The sequence below is a fragment of the Nematolebias whitei genome, chromosome 3, assembly GCF_014905685.2.
Source record: "Nematolebias whitei isolate Nwh7 chromosome 3, NemWhi1, whole genome shotgun sequence".
Lineage (NCBI taxonomy): Eukaryota > Metazoa > Chordata > Actinopteri > Cyprinodontiformes > Rivulidae > Nematolebias > Nematolebias whitei.
In genome coordinates this window covers 40,794,729-40,814,121 of record NC_056500.1, presented here as the reverse complement: position 1 = coordinate 40,814,121, position 19,393 = coordinate 40,794,729, and the positions used below count along the sequence as shown (strand labels likewise).

The 19,393-nt window shown below is 41.5% G+C and overlaps 1 protein-coding gene across 1 annotated transcript in view; it reads right to left on the bottom strand.

The window, feature by feature from the left end:
• atp10a (ATPase phospholipid transporting 10A) overlaps positions 1-19,393 on the bottom strand; it is a gene marked incomplete at its 5' end in the record, with an annotated part of 51,900 nt that overhangs the window by 16,984 nt on the left and 15,523 nt on the right. The window contains 5 exon segments of the mRNA XM_037674342.1: positions 4,220-4,577; positions 4,884-5,068; positions 5,193-5,319; positions 5,736-5,839; positions 11,480-12,035. Coding sequence (XP_037530270.1) covers positions 4,220-4,577; positions 4,884-5,068; positions 5,193-5,319; positions 5,736-5,839; positions 11,480-12,035 — 1,330 coding nt within the window.

Genomic DNA, 19,393 nt, shown 5'->3' with positions numbered 1-19,393 from the left:
GTCTGAGTCAGATTTTCTCGCTGTGGCCCAAAGTTGATCTCTCCTGTGCAGGAGGTCAAGCTAGCTCTGGAGTAAACCAGGGACTGTCTCGTCCCTTTATTATGAACTGATGAAAAGGAGCATGTTTGTTTACAAAATAAATGAAACTATTATAAAAATAGTTCCAAGCGGAGTTCACGTCATCAGTTAAAAGAATACGATGCCAGTCAAAGTAAGACAGATCCCAGAGGAATGACTGTTCACAAAAACATTTCAGATCCCTTTTTTTAAATTAATCTAGGCTTAGAAGGTAGAAGTTTAATATCTCTCAGAGTCGCTGTCACACAATGATCACTCAAAATGTTAGCGAATACACCTGTACCAGAGAATTTGTGAAGCATATTAGTTAGAAAAAGGTCTAAGATGGAGGACTTTTCAGGACGGTTTTTGTTTGGTCTAGTCGGAGAGTTGATCAGTTGGGTAAGATTGAGAGACAGGCAACATTCCTTGAATTTATCACAGACACGTTTTTAAAGTCCTTTGGTGTCATATAATTAGTGGGGGGTAAAGGGTTGGGCTGAATACCTGACAGCAGTAACAACATTATTAGACATTTTCTTGAGTTTTTCGTGACTGATGTGTAATTACAGGAATTAACAGTGTGACAATTAGCCCCCGTAATTGAACCATGAGAAACATTAATTAAGACGCGATCATTCAGAACCCAAAAACAGAAAGTTGCAGTGAAATCAAATTAATACACCTGGCAAATCCAGGTGTATTAACAAGATTCAGTGACTCCAGATAGTGTGAGATCTGAAAATAATGACAAATAATATGAATGGTGCAGAAGTCTCAGACCATAAAACGTCACAAATCAAATGGGCAAACAAACCCGACGAGATGGCCCAACTGCAGTTTGGGTTGGGTTGAGGGGGGCTCCGGCCCCCTTGCAAGATGGATGGATGCTCCCATGAGAAACAGAAGCTGGGTCCAGAACCAACAGGCAGAAACAATAACATATAATTTGCAGCAAATAACAGAGCGAGCTGCCAGAAAGTCCTCCTGAAATGAAAGGCATGATCCTAGCTTGTTTCAGGTCAACAGGGGGACAACAGCGTGATCCGGAATAAAAATAATTAATATCCAGGTGAGTATGGATGGAGGCCTGCAGCAACTCTGATGCAAACTCCGAACTTTTCTCGAGCACCACGCAGCGCTGCTCCTCCACTCTGCTCCTCCACTCTGCTCCTCCGCTTCTCTGCACGTCACCTCCGCACCTGACAGCACGAGAGGCACCCCCAGTGAAAAACAAGACTGACCGGAGAGGCTGAAGTTGTCACTGGTCCGGTCCGGTTCTGCTCCAGTCCGGCTCCGGCGCTCCACAGCTCGAAAGACGAAGAGACTGAAGTTGTCCCTGGCCCGGTTCTGCTCCAGTCCGGTTCCGGCGGCGCTTCAAAGCATCATAGCGTCTCCTCCAGGCGAAAACAGCGATTCCACGGAGGTGGACAGTCCTTTGTTTAAAAGTAACGGGCTGCTCACTGAAGCTGAGACCGGCTCTGTTGAAGACGAAGTCCCCCACAGTCAACTCGGTTCGGTTCTGGTCCAGTTCGTGGGACACAGGTACACTTCCCCCACACCAATGAAGACACCACGAGGGCCAGTCCAGCAGAAAACCAGCGAAATACCACCCGGCGATCCTTGTCGGAACCAGGTAGAACCACAAAGGTCCAGATGAGAAGTTTGTTGAGAAGTTTGTTTTTGTTGGGTCCAAAGAGAGAGAGAAAAACCACCGGACCTTCGTGCGACGACTCCCAGCTTGAGGGGTCACCTGGCCAGCAGGGTGTGCTCGGAGTGACCGGTGGGGTGGGAGCGACTGGTCCTGGACCAAAATATATTTTTGGACGGTCCCGTCCAGCTCTCTGAGTCACTGAACACCGAATTCGGTTGGAAGGGGGACCAACTTTAGTCCGGTTCTAAAAAAAACGGGTCAGTTTGATGATAAAAGACTGCAGAGAAGCCGGAGGGAGCTGCCGTCCATCAGCTCGCCGGAAGTGAAGTGATTATCTACGGTTCATCATCATAACAAAAGTTTTCAGGAATCTGAAGAAACTTCTGTGTACAGGACGAGACTGAAAGTCAATACAGTAGTCCCTCGCTACTTCACAGTTTGTTTATCATGAACTCGCTCTATCACGGTTTTTCAAAATAAGACTGGACAAGACACACAACTGGCTGATTGATGGATGAGTTACAGGATCGACATGGAATTTTTATTTTAAAATGATTTTAAATTATTTTTGCACCTTCTGCACCTGTGTGCAGGCCACACTGTAGGAGAAACTTCTTCCTGCAGCTCCCCCTCCTTTGTTGATCTTCGTGCAGAGCGGAGAGTGCAGAGAGCAGTTGCGGCAGAGAGCCGAGATCATGACATGCTGTGCTCTTTTAGAGCGTTTAGAAACATTGTTTGGAATATTGCAAGAGTGTGGGAAGTGTTTAAAACATTGTGTATAAAATAAACTACTACTTATTTACTACTTGTACTACTATTCCTACTTTGCGGTTTTTCACTTATCGCGGGGCTTCAGGGTACGGATCCCCCGCGATAAACGAGGGACTACTGTATTGGATAAGCATGAAATTTGGGCCCTTGGGTGACTCTGCATTAAAAACAGGTTTGAAAACATTATGGAGGTCGCTGCATGGGCTCAGGAACACTTTCACAAATTAATGTCAGTAAACACAGTCCACTGTCATCCACAAATCCTGTTTAAAGTTCCATCATGCAAGAAGCCATATGAGAATGCCATCCAGGAAATTTGCTGTTTTCACTGGACCAAAGCTCATATAAAATTGGCTAAATCAAAATGTAAAACTATTCTGTCAACAGAAAAGTCAAAATTTCACATTCTTTATGGAAACCACAAAAGCCACACGCACCCTAAAAAAGGAGAGGGACCATCCGGCCTGTTATTTGGCACACAGTTCATAAGCCTGCCTCGCTGATGGTATTGGGGTGCATCAGTGCCCCTATAGCATGGGTAGCTTACACATCTGGAACAGCACCATCAAAAGCAGCATAAAAGTATATATACAAGTTTTAGAACATGTGGTTCTATCCAGATGACATCATGTTAAAGGTCTTGCATATTTCAGCAAGACAATGCATCCATTACAACAGTATGGAAACAGAAGACCTGGGTCTGTTCAACAGCTAGAATCCTGCATCAGACAAGAATGGGACAACATTCCCCACTAAAAACTCCAGCCACTGGTCTTCTCAGTTTCTAGACATTTACAAACTGTTGTTTAAAGAAAAAGAAAAGCTTCACAGTGGTAACTACGCTCACAGCCCCTCTTTTTGAGATGTGCTGATGCCCTAAAATTCAAAATTACTTTTTTTTTTTTTAACCAAAATTGGTACAGTTACTTAGTTCAAACATTTAACGTTTACTATGTTTCATTAAGAACATAATGTGCATTTAGGAGATTTGAAAATCATTAGATTAGCATGTTTTAACTTTTTCAGATTGGGTATTGTATTTTCCTTTGGGGTCAACCAAATTCAATATGGCTGCCAGAGCTAATCAACCCCAAACAAAAAAATATATATATTGATCTAAAATCTGATGTAGTAGTGAGTAATTTATAATACATGTACAGAGCAGTAAGAGGTAATGCAAAATTTTCCAATTGCGCAAGATTGTGGTTTTTTTTTTATTTTTACTTTGTAAAAAGAGAGAAATAAGAGTGTCTTCTTTTAGATAAGAGTGGCAACTGCTTGTCACTAATGTGTTGTTTGTTTGATTGTTTGCTCTCGCTCCTAACATCAGTGCAGTAAAGGTTTGACGGGGGCAGCAGCAGGGTCACTGCACCACTTCTGGTGCAGACTGGGATCAGTTCAGGCACGAGTTTCATAACATTTCTGCAGAAATGACCAGGTAATGTTAAACTGATGATGGGTGTAAAGGTTTAAATAATAGCGCTGACATGGAGCGCTATGTAATGTTAACGATCAGAATTGTTTTAAGCTGGAAAATCTTTTTTTGAGGTGTGTCTGCTTAACCAAGACATTAGCTCATCCGTACAGTCCATTTATTTTACCATTAACTTAAAAAAGCCAGATAAACACTTTAAATTTGGTTAGATCTGTTTTTTTATTAGTCAACTGTAAACCTCTTTTAAAAAACAAAACTGGTTTGAAGTCTAAATGTGTTTTGTAGCGTTTCCTAGTGCTTACCTATGGCCAGGGTCATGACCTTCAGCTTGTTCCGCACCAGTTTGACCACCATGCTCTTCTGCAGCGGCGTGGAACGGCAGCACAGGACCGAGCGGCAGCTCCGAGCGACAGCCAGAAACTTATCCTCCAAACTCTTGTCCAGGGCATAGGCCAAGGTGCGCCCATCAATCACCAGGCCCAGCCGGTGCACCAAAAAGGGAGCGGTGTGGGGGGGTGAGGACGACGCAGAGGAGGAGGGATAAATCTCAAAAGGAGGAAAGTTAGAGTGGAAGGCTTTGGTGGACTGGACTTCGGAGCTGCAGAGGAATTTTGCCTGGATGTAATGTAAACTCTCTTCCAGCAGCAGCGCACACGCCTCCTGGTTCAGACAAAGGTGCAAAGTGAAGGGGGTGGGGGGGTCAGCATCAGCAAACAGTGACAAGAACTGCTTAGACCACTCGGGTTCAGAACATTTTGGAGATGGTGTCTGCTGAAATTAATATTTACATTATTTTTATTGTTTAGTACATTCCTGTTGTTAATTCTTAGTTTTTTCCAGATAACCCATGCAACATTAGATTTTTATTTTTGTACACAATGAAGGTGCCATTTAAACGGTTTTACCATTTGGCTATGGGGGACTTGGCTGGATGGGGATGAGAAGATTCTGGGCACTGCTGCTTACCTGAGAGTCAGCATTCAGCGTCAGGATCTCCTCCTCAGGGTCCAGCAGTTTGCAGGCGTACGCAATGTTGACGGCTGTTTCCTGTTTGTCTCCGGTCAGCACCCATATCTGCAAGCCGGCCTTCCGGAGTGAAGCTATCGTTTCTGGGACGCCATCCTGCAACCGATCCTCAATACCAGTTGCTCCTGTAGGTCAGTGCACAGATTTATGTACTCTTTTAAATACAAAATAGGGTATTATAAATATCTAAGAGTATAATTAAAGTAATGTAAAATATTTTAATCACCAATTAATAACTCCAGTAATTACCCAAAAGATGGAGGTTTGTCTCCAGTCTTAAAGCTGACTCGTACAGCAGCTCCTCTCTGCCCTGAATGGCCGTCTCAGCCTGTAAGTGACGCTGCAGCCAGCAGGCGTATTCCTCCTTGCTTAAAATCTGACACGTAAACACAAGTTTGCACGCGCACAATTAATGCTTTTTTTCTCTGAGTGCTGAGGGGGCGCAGCCTCTTCCTCCATAGAAGAGGAAGACGACAGAATGTGAGACCCTGACAAGGTGTTTCATCACTTGGCTTTGGTGACGATCTGTGCACAAGCAGGAATATAACAAGCCTAGCCTGCGAGAGCATAAATTAACAGCCTGGGAGAGAGGCGCAGATTGCAGCTGAGTCACAAAGAATGTTACTTTTGGACAAGCTGCTCCATGTGATCATCTATACTGGGCTACAATTGCAGCCTGCCAAAAATAATAGTGAGAAAAATAAAAACTGAGGTGCACGCTCTCCATTGGACTCTGAAGTCGTTTAATGAGAAGCCGCTTGTTCAGAAGTTTCCTGATGTCCGCCTGCTTACCTTCCTTGCAATGCAAAGTGTGCGAAGGCCATCTGCAGCATACAGGTTCAAGTAGTTCTGGGTCCTGCAGACGATCTTTTTCTGACGTTTCCCTTTGGAGTTGCCTAAGAACACACCAATTAAGACAGAGGGATGAAGATGAAGTATTCTTGTTGGGGAATTTGCATGAGAGATTTACCACTTTAGCACCAAATAGCCCAAAGCTTCACCAGAGGCATGAAAACAGTCTGTCCTCACACAGATCCCATTGCATCTAAATATATTTCCACACATTATCAAGCTCCATCGTGCTGGTAGAAAAAGATTCTCCACCTCATGCTACAAATATAAAAAGTCTATTTCAATGATCAGACCAAACTCATTTATTCCTGATGTTAATACAGTGTGACTGAAAAGACTGCTGCAGCATCGTGGCCATCTCTCTGATTGGGGGGGGGGGGGGGGGGCAGTCACAAACAGATTGGTTTTATGGGTCTCATGACATAGAAGCACGAGCCAGAATTCTTGGTTGCCAGCCATGTAATTTGGCTAATAACAGCACAGCTCGGCAGGCACAGAAACACTGGCATCGCCACAGCAATTCCTTTTCCTAAAAAAAACAAATAACCAAAGAATTTAAAACACTGGACTTTCTTCTCTGCTGGATGAATTGATCCATTTAGGTGACAAGAGAAGAAAAAAGTGGTGCTGAACCATCATAAGAAGCTCCAATGGGTATAAAAAAAAAAAAGAAAGCTCATCAGAGACTCTACTTCCTCAGGCGGCTGAGACGAGCTGGTCTGGGAAGCGCAGTCCTCACCTCCTTCTACAGGTGTGCAGTGGAGAACATCCTGTGCTCCAACATCAACGTGTGGCATGGAGACTGCACAGCTGCAGAAAGAAAAGCTTTGCAGAGAGTGGTGAAGGCTGCACAGAAGACTGTTGTAGTCAGCCTCCCCATCATCACAGACATCTACACCTCCAGATGCAGGAAGAGGGCCGCCTGCATCATGAAGGACCCCACTCACCCAGCACACACACTTTTTGCCCCACTCCCCTCAGGAAGGAGGTTGAGGAGCATTAAGTGTAGAACCACTAGACTGAGGAACAGCTTCTACCCTGAGGCTGTTTGACTCATGAATCTCTAACCAGAATAATCACTGTGAAGAATCACATCATGTTGCTGCTGATCTGTTTCATGCTGCTGTGTTCATGCGTGCTCATCTGCTCACACAAACTCATGTTCATGTTCGTGCTGAGGTTCGACGTAATGTTTTTATGCTTTTGGTGCTTAGTGTATATTTAGTTGATGTTTTTCTTAGTTCATATCTTAGATGTTATTACTGTTTTTCTTTTACATTTTATTGTTGGATGTAACTGGGACCCCGTGTACATAATTTCGTTCTACCACATGTACCACATGAGGTGTGAATGACAATAAAGAATCTCTAACTCTGACTCTGAAAAAGTGTACAAATCTTGTCAAGACTGCAAGGGCACATTTTGTGCACAGCTGTCTGCTGGTCACCCTTCACAGTTTGAGGTCTGGACTCTGGCTCGGCCATTTCAAAACTTTCTCTTCTAGTGACGTAATTCTTTTGTTGATTTAGATTATTGTCATGATGAAAAATAAGTTCTTCATTTTCAGATTTGAAGCTGACTTCTTGTCCCTAAAATAGACTGATATTTGGAACTGGTCGTAATTACATCCACTCAGTCACAGCTGAAGAAAAGCAAGCCCACAGTACGATGCCGCCGCCACCACGTTTAACTCTGCGTAGTCTTTGGAGTTATTCTGGATCCAAACATTTGGAATTGTGACCGAAAAGCTCAACTTTGGACTAATCGGGTCAGAACACATTATCCCACAAGATTTTGGGAGACTTTTTTATTTGTTTTTAAATTTAGCTTGGGGACAGCACGGTGGCTCAGTTGGTAGAGCTGCTGCCTCTCAGCTAGGTCACCAGATCAAATCCCGGTCAGGGGCCTTTCTGGGTTGAGTTTGCATGTTCTCTCCGTGCATGCATGAGTTTTCTCCAGGTACTCTGGTTTCCTCCCACAGACCCAAAACATGCATGTTAAACTGATTGGTAACTCTAAATAGTCTCTAGGTGTGAGTGAGAGAGTGAATGGTTGTTTGTCTCGTTTGTTTCCATGTGTCCCTGTGATGGACTGGAGACCTGTCCAGGGTGTCCCCCGCCTCTCATACAGTGATGGCTGGATATGGGCACCAGTGACCCTCCGTGACCAGGATCACTTCTTTGTGAAAAGGAAGAAGCAGGTGAAGATGATGGATGGATTTAGCTTGGATTTTTGGAAGACATTTTTTCCATAATTCTTCCATCTTCAGCCGTACCTTAAAGCTCAGACACATGGAGAACACAGGAGATTGTTGTCACATGAAGGACATGTACAGCGCTGTCAGAACTTCTTGCAGTTCATTCAAGTGTTGCTGTAGGTCTTTCAGCAGCCTGTCAGATCAGTTTCCATCTCATCTTTCATCAATCTTGAAGGGACATCCAAATCTTGGTAAAGTCTCTGCTGTTCAATATTTTCTAAACTTCTAGATGAATGTCTTCGCTGTGTTCATGAGATAGTTAATGTTGACATCTTACAGCAGTAAGATTCTTTTGATGCCTTGTAAGCTCTCTGTGAGGTTTAGATACAACTGAGTAAATGTCAGGAAAATCCTTACAGGACAGCTAAATCATATTTCAAATTGATCAAAACAACTAATAGAAGGCAGGTGTGTACCCAAATGACAACTCGATAATTAAATCAAGAGATGCTTAAAATAAAAAAGGGTGTGCTCATTTAAACAAATGTTCTTCAAAGCAAATTGGTTTCAGACAAATTGTAAAAAATAATACAAAAAAAAAAAAAAGACAATTAAAGGTGGGAAATTATTTTAAAATATTTTATCCTGATCTCATCTTATACATCGCTAATAACTGTCATTTTAACAGGGGAGTGTGGACATTATGTCCACTTTAGTTTTCAACATGATCAAAACACAGCGGTAAAGTATTTTTTGAAACATTCCTTCATACAAATGAATAAACAGGCAATCCAAACAAAAAAAATAATAATCTAAACTGCTAATAAATGAAAGTCTGCGGGAGGAGCGAGGACTAAAGGTGCATCACGTCACACTGACCTCTAAGCACCAAGAGATCACAGTCGTCTCCCATGAGCATCTCCCCTGCTTGAAAGGTGCCATTATGTTAATCTGTGGAGAAGAGGCCCAACTAGGTCTTCACCAACTGGTTCTTTTTATCAAATGGTAAAGCAAAAGTTGTTTGCATGCAGCTACTGGTCAATAAACCTGCTAATCTTAGATACAAGGTGTAGGAGATGATCAAGAGCCACCTCGAGTCTCTCCTCTAATGAGCTCTGGAGTTTTGTGAAAAACCCAACCGCACTCAAAACAATGAACACTCAGCATCCCCTTAATGCAAAAGGTTGCACTGTCCTCGTAACGGAAGATGAATTTCATAAAAGGTTTTGTGATCCCAGCATAATCTCAGAGCAGGTGGGTGATGACAGCTGGAAAACATGTCGGATCAAGATGGGAGTGTTCGTCTTCACTGATGCATGGCAGCAAAGTCTTTGTTCAGCGTAGGATTACCTATCAGGAGACTCATATTTCTGTGATGAACTTCCTGCTTCTAATGAACAGCAGGGAACCTCTGAGCAGGCTTGTGAATAAATGAATTATCCACCTCATATACCACATGCACCATACACCACATGCTCTTACTGGATGGAGGCCAAGAAACATTTGCTGCACAAGTTGATTTGTCCTATCAAAATATGACGTAAATACTAAACACCATGTCATATAAAAAATACCCATCATAGTAAGAATATATTGAAATAATATATTTTGAAGCATTCCAGTGATTAAAGTAATATATGCTATAATAGTCTTTTCATTTAGAGCTCCCTCCCCCATAATGTCTGCTAAAGACAAATGTACTTGGTGCTACCTCAGCTCTTTGCACCAACAGGAAGGGTCATATTACAGAAGACCACACAGAATGGGATCCCTGGTTTAGGTTTCAGTCTTAACTGACTTTTTTAAAAGAAATACTAATATAAAAATATATATTTTGACACATACTATTGTCTTAAAAGCAACAGACCAATCGTAATGGTTGATAGGCTGCTATCAACAATTTCTTTATCTTATACATTTTTCTTGCAATCCAACAATGTTCAGTCAGGTCATCTGGATGGTTTCTTTTTTTTGCTGAGACGTTTCATCCTTCATCCAAAGAACTTCTTCAATCTGAGGAGCCACCAAACAAAACTGATGCCCACAAACAGCATACTCCACAGGGGAAAAAAACTGTTTGCTGATGCCAAGATGGCCTCTGGAGCCCACCCTCTCCCCCATCAACTCCTCTGAGACAGTCATGCCAAAGTGGTTCAAAAGTAGCTCCTCAGATTGAAGAAGTCCTTTGGATGAAGGACGAAACATCTCAAGAAAAAAAAAAAGAAACCGTCCAGATGACCCGACTGAACATTGTTGGATTTTATACCTGGATTAGTGAAAATGAACTTTGGTGTCTTGCAATTTAACTTCTGCATACTTTTCTTATTTTAGCCATTTATTTATCAAAATATAGTGTTATCAGGCAGTTGCTGTAACATCTAATTAATAGTCAAAACAGTAAGTGAAGATTGTTCTTTGTAACAAGCAGCACACAAATTGATGACACCTGTGCCTTCCATCAAGACCCAGATCATCAAGGCCTATACATCACCCAGTGCCATCTTTCACTGAGTCTCAATGAACGTCATCTGACAGGCTAAGGGTTCACTAAAGCCGCTATGACATTGATAAGTTTGACTCCACTCAGATTTCATATTATTGGTTCTTCTCAGGTGTAGATGATTTGCCACTGTGACTTGTATATGTGTTGACTTGACATCATTGTATGTTTCTTTACAGTGGTGAAATTAGTTCTCTGCATTTAACCCATCGCACCTGGGATACACCCAGGTGGAGCAGCGGGCAGCTATTGAGCACCCGGGGAGCAATTAGTGGTTGGGTATCTTGCTCAGAGACACCACAACATGTGGGAATGGCTGGGAGTCAAACCAAGACTTTCTGGTCCCAAGTCGGCTGCCCTACCTCTACCCCATCTCGGTCCCTATACCCCTACTGTTCCCTGTTCTGTGGGCAGAATCGTTAATGCAAACAAAGTAGGTGGTGATGTCATTGTGTTCGAGCCACTCCAGTGGAGTGGATCCATGGATGGATGAATAGGTAATTATCCTAATTTGAAAACCCCACACTAATTTAACAGCATTGCAAATCATATTAAATACTACTACTATTAAAAACAAAAGTACTTTCCTTAGCTCGCCCTCTCCTCCCCCACTTAGATTGTACCTGTTCATGTGGCACCCTCCTCCCTCACTGCACTGGTGCAGGATGGCTAGTCCAGTTTTTTCACGTGAGCCCATAATGCATGAATAACATATAAACAATTAAAGCTCTCTGGTGCTCAGGGGAAAAGGAATTGACAAGTAAAGTTGGGAAAATGCAACACAGAGGTACAGTTTAAAAAAAAAGTCAAGAAAGTATTTCTTTGTAACAGAACGATAGTACAATTAGCTGAACGTGGTTTGCTAATCAATAAATAGTGTTTGCACATTTAACATACTGTAGACTAATGTTCTGCAGCAACTTGAGCTGTAATGAAAACTAGTCATCTTCAAAAACTGTCAGGTGACAAAAATGAGGATTTCACTACCTGAATCAGGAGGTTTGATGAGGTCCATGATGACGGAGTCTGCTCCTTTGGTATATACAGTGATTTGATCAGTGAGCGGGTGTCGAACCACCACAGACATACGTTTTCTGGTAGAGTCAAAGCCCAATGTGTGCAGTAGCTCAAAACTCAGCTTTCCCAGGTGAGGCAGGTCCACCGTCACCTGGTCAGGAAGCCGCTCAACAAGGGAACACTTGTAGGCCCTGGCAGCGTAGACCAACGCAGCTTCATCAGGCGACTCTGCTTCATAGCGCAGTTCTCCATCCTCCATATTGCAGGAGGCCTTACCCTCATAGGAGGGTGGGGCAAGGTTGAATGTGTGCTCCAAACATCCAGAAAGCTGCTCCTCATTCAGCTTGGTGAGTGTGCTCTCTGCTGAGGGTGAGGAGAGAAGGCTGGAGCATCCCTTGTTGGAGGAGCGGTTCAGACTGGAGGAACTGCTGCTATTAGAGCCTGAGGTCAGGCGGCTGGGGGTGAAGCGCTTGATGAAGTCTTCGATGGTTTTCACTGGAGACTTCAGTTCAAACCTCATACGAACCTACAGGACACAGACAAGCTAGACAGTTACACATAAAGCAGAGGCAAGTGGTCACCCATTTATATAAGCATCCCAAGATCCTGCAGTGTTCAGGCCAATTAATCAATCTGACTTCCTCACTGACAATTATTTATGAGGTAGAACATTTCACACTTTTACTTCTTTGTGTGACAGTGATGTATGTAGTATGTAGCTGTACTGCAGTTGCAGTATATATATATATATATATATATATATATATATATATATATATTAGGGGTTGAACGAGTATATAATTTTTAAACTCGACATTAACATAATAAAACCCGAGTTGAACTCGAGTATTTGATGACGTCATCGATCTCAAGATACAAAAATAAATAAATAAATAAAACTGCAAAAAATGGTAATTATTTACAAAAAAAAAGACCAACAAAACATTGGGAGCGTATATTATGCTCCTACATTTATCATACTGCAAATAAGTCACAGGAAAAACTAACACGTCAAAAACGAAACTTAAAACAGTGTGTGTGTGTGTGTGTGTGGGGGGGGGGGGGTCGACCACCCCGCACCACCGCCAGCTGTGGTGCGCATTAAGATTAGTTTTAGAGATTAATATGTTTATAGATTTTTTTTATAGGTTTAGAGATGAATATTTTTTGCATTTTGTTTGTGAAACAAGGTCAGAGGAAGCTGGTTCTGGTTCGGTGGATTGGACCCGGTGTTACACCTTACTCTGTGACCTGCAACAGTGCAACACCGCCCCCTACGGTCATACGGTGGTCACATAATATGACGTCACTACGGATACTCGACGTTACATTTTTAACCTCGATAGATGTCCTAGCAATCGATGTGTTGATTATTCGAGTATTCTGTTAATGCCCTAATATATATATATATATACATATATATATATATAAGTATATATATATATATATATATATATATATATACTGTATATATATATACATATATATATGTATATATATATATATATATATATATATATATATATATAAATAAATAAAACTTGAGTTTTTATACACAGTGTAACTCCTACCTACTTGAATATTTTGCACCAAAAACTTTGTTTACTTGCAGCGTCTTTAAATTCAATTCAATTCAAATATACTTTATTAATCACAAAGGGAAATTAAATGTTGTTGTAGCTCATCATCCTGGTTTCATTAAGTCTTGTTCTATATGCTGATGGCTTTGGGCAGGAAAGATCTCTCACAGCAGTCCCACAGCGGATCTGAAGAAACTGGCTATTGATGCCGAACTGTCCACCCAGACAGAGCGGGCCTCTGTGGAAGCAGGACCACCTGAATGTTGGGCAGAACTCCTCCCTGAGCAATGACCACTCCTCTCAGCAGCTTGTTGAGCTCCTCATCATTGCAGACAGCCAGCTGCAGGTGTCAGGAAATGAACCTGGTCTTCTTGTTGTCATGAGTCACATTTCCTGCCAGCTTAGCAGTCAGTCACTCGAGCACCTCCGCCAGGTAGACGGAGATGCATCCACGGTGTCTCCTTTACAACTCATTTGGGATTTGGGGCTGTAGTTGAGATATTTTTGAGCTTTGAGATGTTAATCAGCTGCTCCCGGTTGTAAAAAAAAAACCCTGGTTGTCATGGTTACACTTCATAACAAATGTCCAAAAGTAAAAAGGTTTCAGTAAAAATCTTTCCAGCTGCACAGCACCCGACACCAGAAGAAGTAATCATAAAAAAAAAAGCAATTTACATTTAGAAAAAAGAGGAAATCAAGTTTTCACAAGCAATATCCTAGAATGAAAGTAACATATACTCCAACATGCAGCCACCTTGAACGGCAAATTCAATTCCAGTCCAGAAAAATACTCATCTTAAAAACTGCAAACATTAATTTTTCAAATACGTCAGCAACGGGGGACATCAGCGTATCGCTTTTTAACATTAAAATGTGCAACAGGGTGGCTGTGGCGCAGTAGTAGAGAAGCCGATATGAAACTTGAAATTTGTGGGTTTGATTCCCCTATGCCCGTTTGTTGAGGTGTCACTGAGCAAGACATTCTCTAACTGCTCCCCTGGTGCTTAAATAGCTGCCTCTTGCTCCACTTGGGTGGATCTCACATGTGATGGGTTAAATGCAGAGGACAAATTTCATCATTGTATGAAAACATATAATGATGGCAACATATAGCACTTCAACTTCCTTATTGTTAAAGTGGACAGTTCCGAATAATTTTTAAAACCTAAATATGAACATATTTTTGTTATTTCATGTGCAGTTGGCTCAACTTTTATCTAAAGTTGCAGTGTTTAATCAAAGTTAACATGCAACATGTGCTTGCCATCTTTACATTTCCAAACAGCACACACATGCCTACACACATACACACAGACACACAAAGAGTTTGTATGCTCCCTCGCAGTCGACAGTCAGCAGTTTTCTCCCATGTGACCCAACTGTGAGGAACAGAGAGCACAGTCAACATTGGGCTAATGGAGGAAAAACTCAAGTCTGAGAATTGATGCCAGTCATGTGAGCACACTTTATTTCAATAGGCATACACACTAATATATATATATATATATATATATATATATATATATATATATATATACTTCTTTCAGCTGCTCCCTTCTTCAGGGATCGCCACAGTGAACTAACTCGCACAAAGACTTGGCAATTGGTTTTACGCCAAATGCCTTTTATGATGCAACTACAGATCACTGAGCTACCACAGCCCTCTGTGTGGAGCAGAGAGCTGCTATCTAGTGCGCCCGTGGGAGCAGATGGTGGGGGTTAAGGGCCTTGCTCAACAGCCCAGAGTGGGGTTAATGAAGGTGGAGGCAGGTGTGGGTGCTTCACCTTTCCCACTCATATTTTGATGTTGTCAGTACGGGGAGTCGAACTGGTGAACTTTCGATCACATGCCCACTACCTCTAACCTCTGCTCCACCACTCCCCATATATATATAGTGAGGAAAATAAGTATTTGAACAACCTGCGACTTTGCAACTTCTCCCACGTAGAAATCATGGAGGGGTCTAAAAACTTTCATCTTAGGTGCATGTCCACTGTGAGAGACATAATCTAAAAAAATAAATTTTGAAATCCGGAAATGACAATGTATGATTTTTTAAAAATAATTTATTTGTGTGTTACTGCTGCAAATAAGTATTTGAACACCTGTCAATCAGTTCTGGCCCTCAAAGACCTGTTAGTCCGCCTCTAAAAAGTCCACCTCCACTCCACTTATTATTCTAAATTAGAAGCACCTGTTTCAATCAGTAAGACTCCAACTACTAACATGGCTAAGACCAAAGAGTTGTCCAAAGACACCAGAGACAAAATTGTAGACCTCCACAAGGCTGGAAAGGGCTACGAGGCAATTGCCAAGCAGCTTGGTGAAAAAAAATCAACTGTTGAAGCAACTATTAGAAAATGGAAGAAGCTAAACATGACTGTCAATCTCCCTCGGACTAGGGCTCCATGCAAGATCTCACCTCGTGGTGCATCAATGATCCTAAGAAAGGTGAGGAATCAGCCCAGAACTACACGGGAGGAGCTGGTCAATGACCTGAAGAGAGCTGGCACCACTGGTTCCATGGTTACTGTGGGTAATACACTAAGACGTCATAGTTTCGTGTCCTTCCGGACCAAAGGCGAAACGTTTCAGCACAAAAAAAAAAACTGTCCAGATGACCTGACTGAAAAATGTTGGATTTTATACCTGGATTATTGAGCATGGACTTTGTTGTTTTCAACCAGTTTGACAAGACTATCAACAAGGAAGAGGGCTGGCAATGGAGGAGGGGGCGTACCAAAGAGACCATCTTATCACAAGCAGAACTGGTTTGTTCCACTTTGGAGTAAGCTGTTGGGGGAAGAATCAGTTTTGTTGTGTGTTTCCTTGACTGATGAAGCCTTCCGGACCGAAGGCGAAACGTTTCAGCACAAAAAAAAAAAAAATGCCCAGATGACCTGACTGAAAAATGTTGAAACTTGTCTTATTTTGTCGTAGAGTGTAAAAATATCAATAAAAGATTTTTTTTTAGGGGTTCACCAATTGCAGTTTTCTGGTTGATCACCGACTTCTAAAAAGTCTGACCTGCCGATTCCAACTTTGGCCGATACTGATTTTGTTTTATAAGTGACACTGTCAGGTGTTATAAGGTCACGATGCACCTTCAGTTTTCCAATCTTATGTTATTGAAAAACATACCCTTGAACAATATCCTAGAAACAATACAAACTTGTTTTAACTGGCCATGAGGTAGTGCTCTGAAATATAAATGAAGTTCAGACAATTGTTGTTAAAACAAAAAAATCAGTAAAATCGGTTTCTCATGCAAGTATCGGCCAATTTCCCAAAATTAAGGGAATCGGGGCCGATTTATCGGTGCACCCCTAATATTTTTAGGTTTATAAAATAGCCCCTACTGTCCAGAAAAGTGCCCTCCAACAAACTTAAAGTGGTTCAATGGCCACCAGTTGAGAATCCCAGTTGTAGCAGGTATTGTGACTCCGGACACATTTAATTTAGTAAACAAAGGGGCAGAAATGGCTCTTTTGATCATAAAGGTTGCAGACCCCTGGTCTAGACCTTTAACCCTTCTCAGATTGATAAACACAAACAGCTATGCTTTTTTTATTTCATTGCTGTTCTTTTGCCTCTTTGGCATTGTATTATTATACACCTGTATACTCCAGAGCAGCAAACCAATAAAACTCCTGCTTTTACAGAGGTGGTCACACTGATGATGATCAGTAATAAATACATTTAATCAGCAGCACCTGACTGATACTGAACCTATTAAATCCTGTGGAAGCAGCAGGAGTGAACTTAAGTTTTTCTCACAAAGTTTTTCATTTAGTTTAATATACAATAACATGGTGGAGTGGCAGCAACGGTCAAAGGAAAAGTTTACAAGGCAGTGGTGAGACCAGCTGTTGTATGGTCTGGAGACAGTGCTGACATTGACAAAAAGACAGGAGAAAGAACTGGACGTGGCAGAAACGAAGATGTTGAGGTTCTCCTTAGGAATGACAAGAAAGAATAAGATTAGGAATGAGATCATCAGAGGTACAGCACAGGTTGAACAACTGGGAGATAAAGTTAGAGAGTCCAGACTGAGAAGGTTTGGACATGTCCAGAGGAGGGACAGTGGGTATATTGGTAGAAGGATGTTAGAAATGCAGCTGCCAGGAAAAAGACAAAGAAGAGATGTATGGATGCAGTTAGAGAGGACATGGAGGTATGTTGGAGTGAGGACAGAGTGAGATGGAGGAGGATGACTCGTTGTGGAGACATGAAGAGGGAAAAGCTAAAAGAAGAAGAAGAAGCTAAACCCTAGAGTTGAAATGTGAAAAACTTCCATTTTTTGACTGTACAGATCATTAAGGAGATCATCAGATGAATTTTTGGTTCCTAATGTGATGTGACACACAGCCACGTTTCTACTATAGCCATTCATAGGAAGCAAAAATAAATAAAAGTATTCAAGGTTCAAGGTTCTTTATTGTCATTCGCATCACATGTGGTACATGAGGTGGAACAAAATTGTGTACACAAGGTTTACGAACTTATTTATTAGATTCCCCAACTCTGACCACTAACATTGCTAAAAAAAAAAAGAGTGAGAGCGAGTTGTTAACTAAAAACTGACTTCTGCTGTTTAAAAGGAATAGTTTTAGTTAGAGACTAAGTCAGAATAAATCTGAAATGTAATCACAAAATAAACTATTGATGTTAATTTTAGCAATTAAATACAAACATTTGATTGTCTAAATGTGGTTTAAACATTTAATTTTCTGTCATTTATCTGTCAAGCTGACATTTAGGTTTAATCAAGTGCTTCTCCATTCGTTACAGTCTTAGAGAAAAACAATCAATCCTTCCACCCGACAACATATTGTTACCATTAAAAATGCTTTAATGTGATATAAAACTAAAAAGCTAAAAACAAGTACAGGTTCACAAGATCATTAGTTTGTAGTACCATAGTACAGTATGTGGTAATAGAAGTGTCTCATACAATGCTGATGGATTTATAACACTGCCCTTAATTCAGATATGTGTTTTCACATTTATTTTCTCTCACTTGATACTAAACACCACCAAACATGAAGCATCAGTGGAGGCTCCATAACCAATCATCATTGAAAAAGATACATAAAGAGAAATGTCTTCAGTTTGAGAAATTCTGGAAAAGATATTTGTCTTGTAATTCACTAAATGCTTTGGTGAATTAAAAAAATAAAGGACCAGCTTTAGTGCTCTTGACTACACAACTGATGAAAATGCCTCTCCTGGCAAAACGGTTTCAGCCTACCCTTCATCTCAGGGTGGTGCAGTACAGCAGCAGACAGGGTGACTCACTGCGTGATTTCTCGACAGCAGGAGTCACGGCTCTCACAAATATACGAGCATAAATCCTTCAGTTGCCGGGTTAGCCACAAGGGCATCACAATAAAATGTTAACAATTGCACTGGCACAAGGACAACAAATCAAAACAAAGAAAAAAAAAACTGGACGGAGACCATATCTAAGTGTGTGAATTCATGTATACTTACAATCCCTCCTACTACAACGATAACCTTGAAGGACAAACACAGACTTAGATGAATAACGTGTCACTGCGTAAAATTTATCTGAAATGATCTGTTTCCCTGAGAGGCAGGACGGGACGGAGAGCCGGAACAAAGCTGCATTTGGGCTGGAGAGGATGTCACCTCTGAACAGAACAACCACACCCGCACTCCCACAGAAGCAAAACAAAACAGAGACACAGCAGAACTGTTTGGATGAAGCACATCTGAGACACAGGCTGCAGAACAGTGAAAGCTACAGTGGTGCTTGAAAGTTTGCAAACTATTTATAATTTTCTCTATTTCTGCATAAATATGACCTAAAACATTGTCAGATTTTCACACAAGTCCTTAAAGTAGATAAAGAGAACCCAGTTAAACAAATGAAACAAAAATATTATACTTGGTTATTTATTTATTGAGGAAAATGATCCAATATTACATATTTGTGATGGTAAAAGTATGTGAACCTTTGCTTTCAGTACCTGGTGTGACCCCCAACTCCCCGTGCAGCAATAACTACAACTAATGCCTCTTTTCCACTAGTGCCACTACAGCACAGTCTGACTCGGCTCAACTCTGTTCAGCGCAGTACAGCTGGTTTTTCATTACACTCCAGTGTAATGGTTCTAGTGGGCGAGTTCAGAGTTCACAAATTGACGACACGCACCTTAACAGGTGGTGGTGGTAATGCTGGTGGTAAAACCCTGAAACAGGTTTCAGTACAGGGTGAGCATTTATTTTGAAGTTTCTGGTAAATTAAAAAGAATGCAGATTATTAAAATGATCAAATTA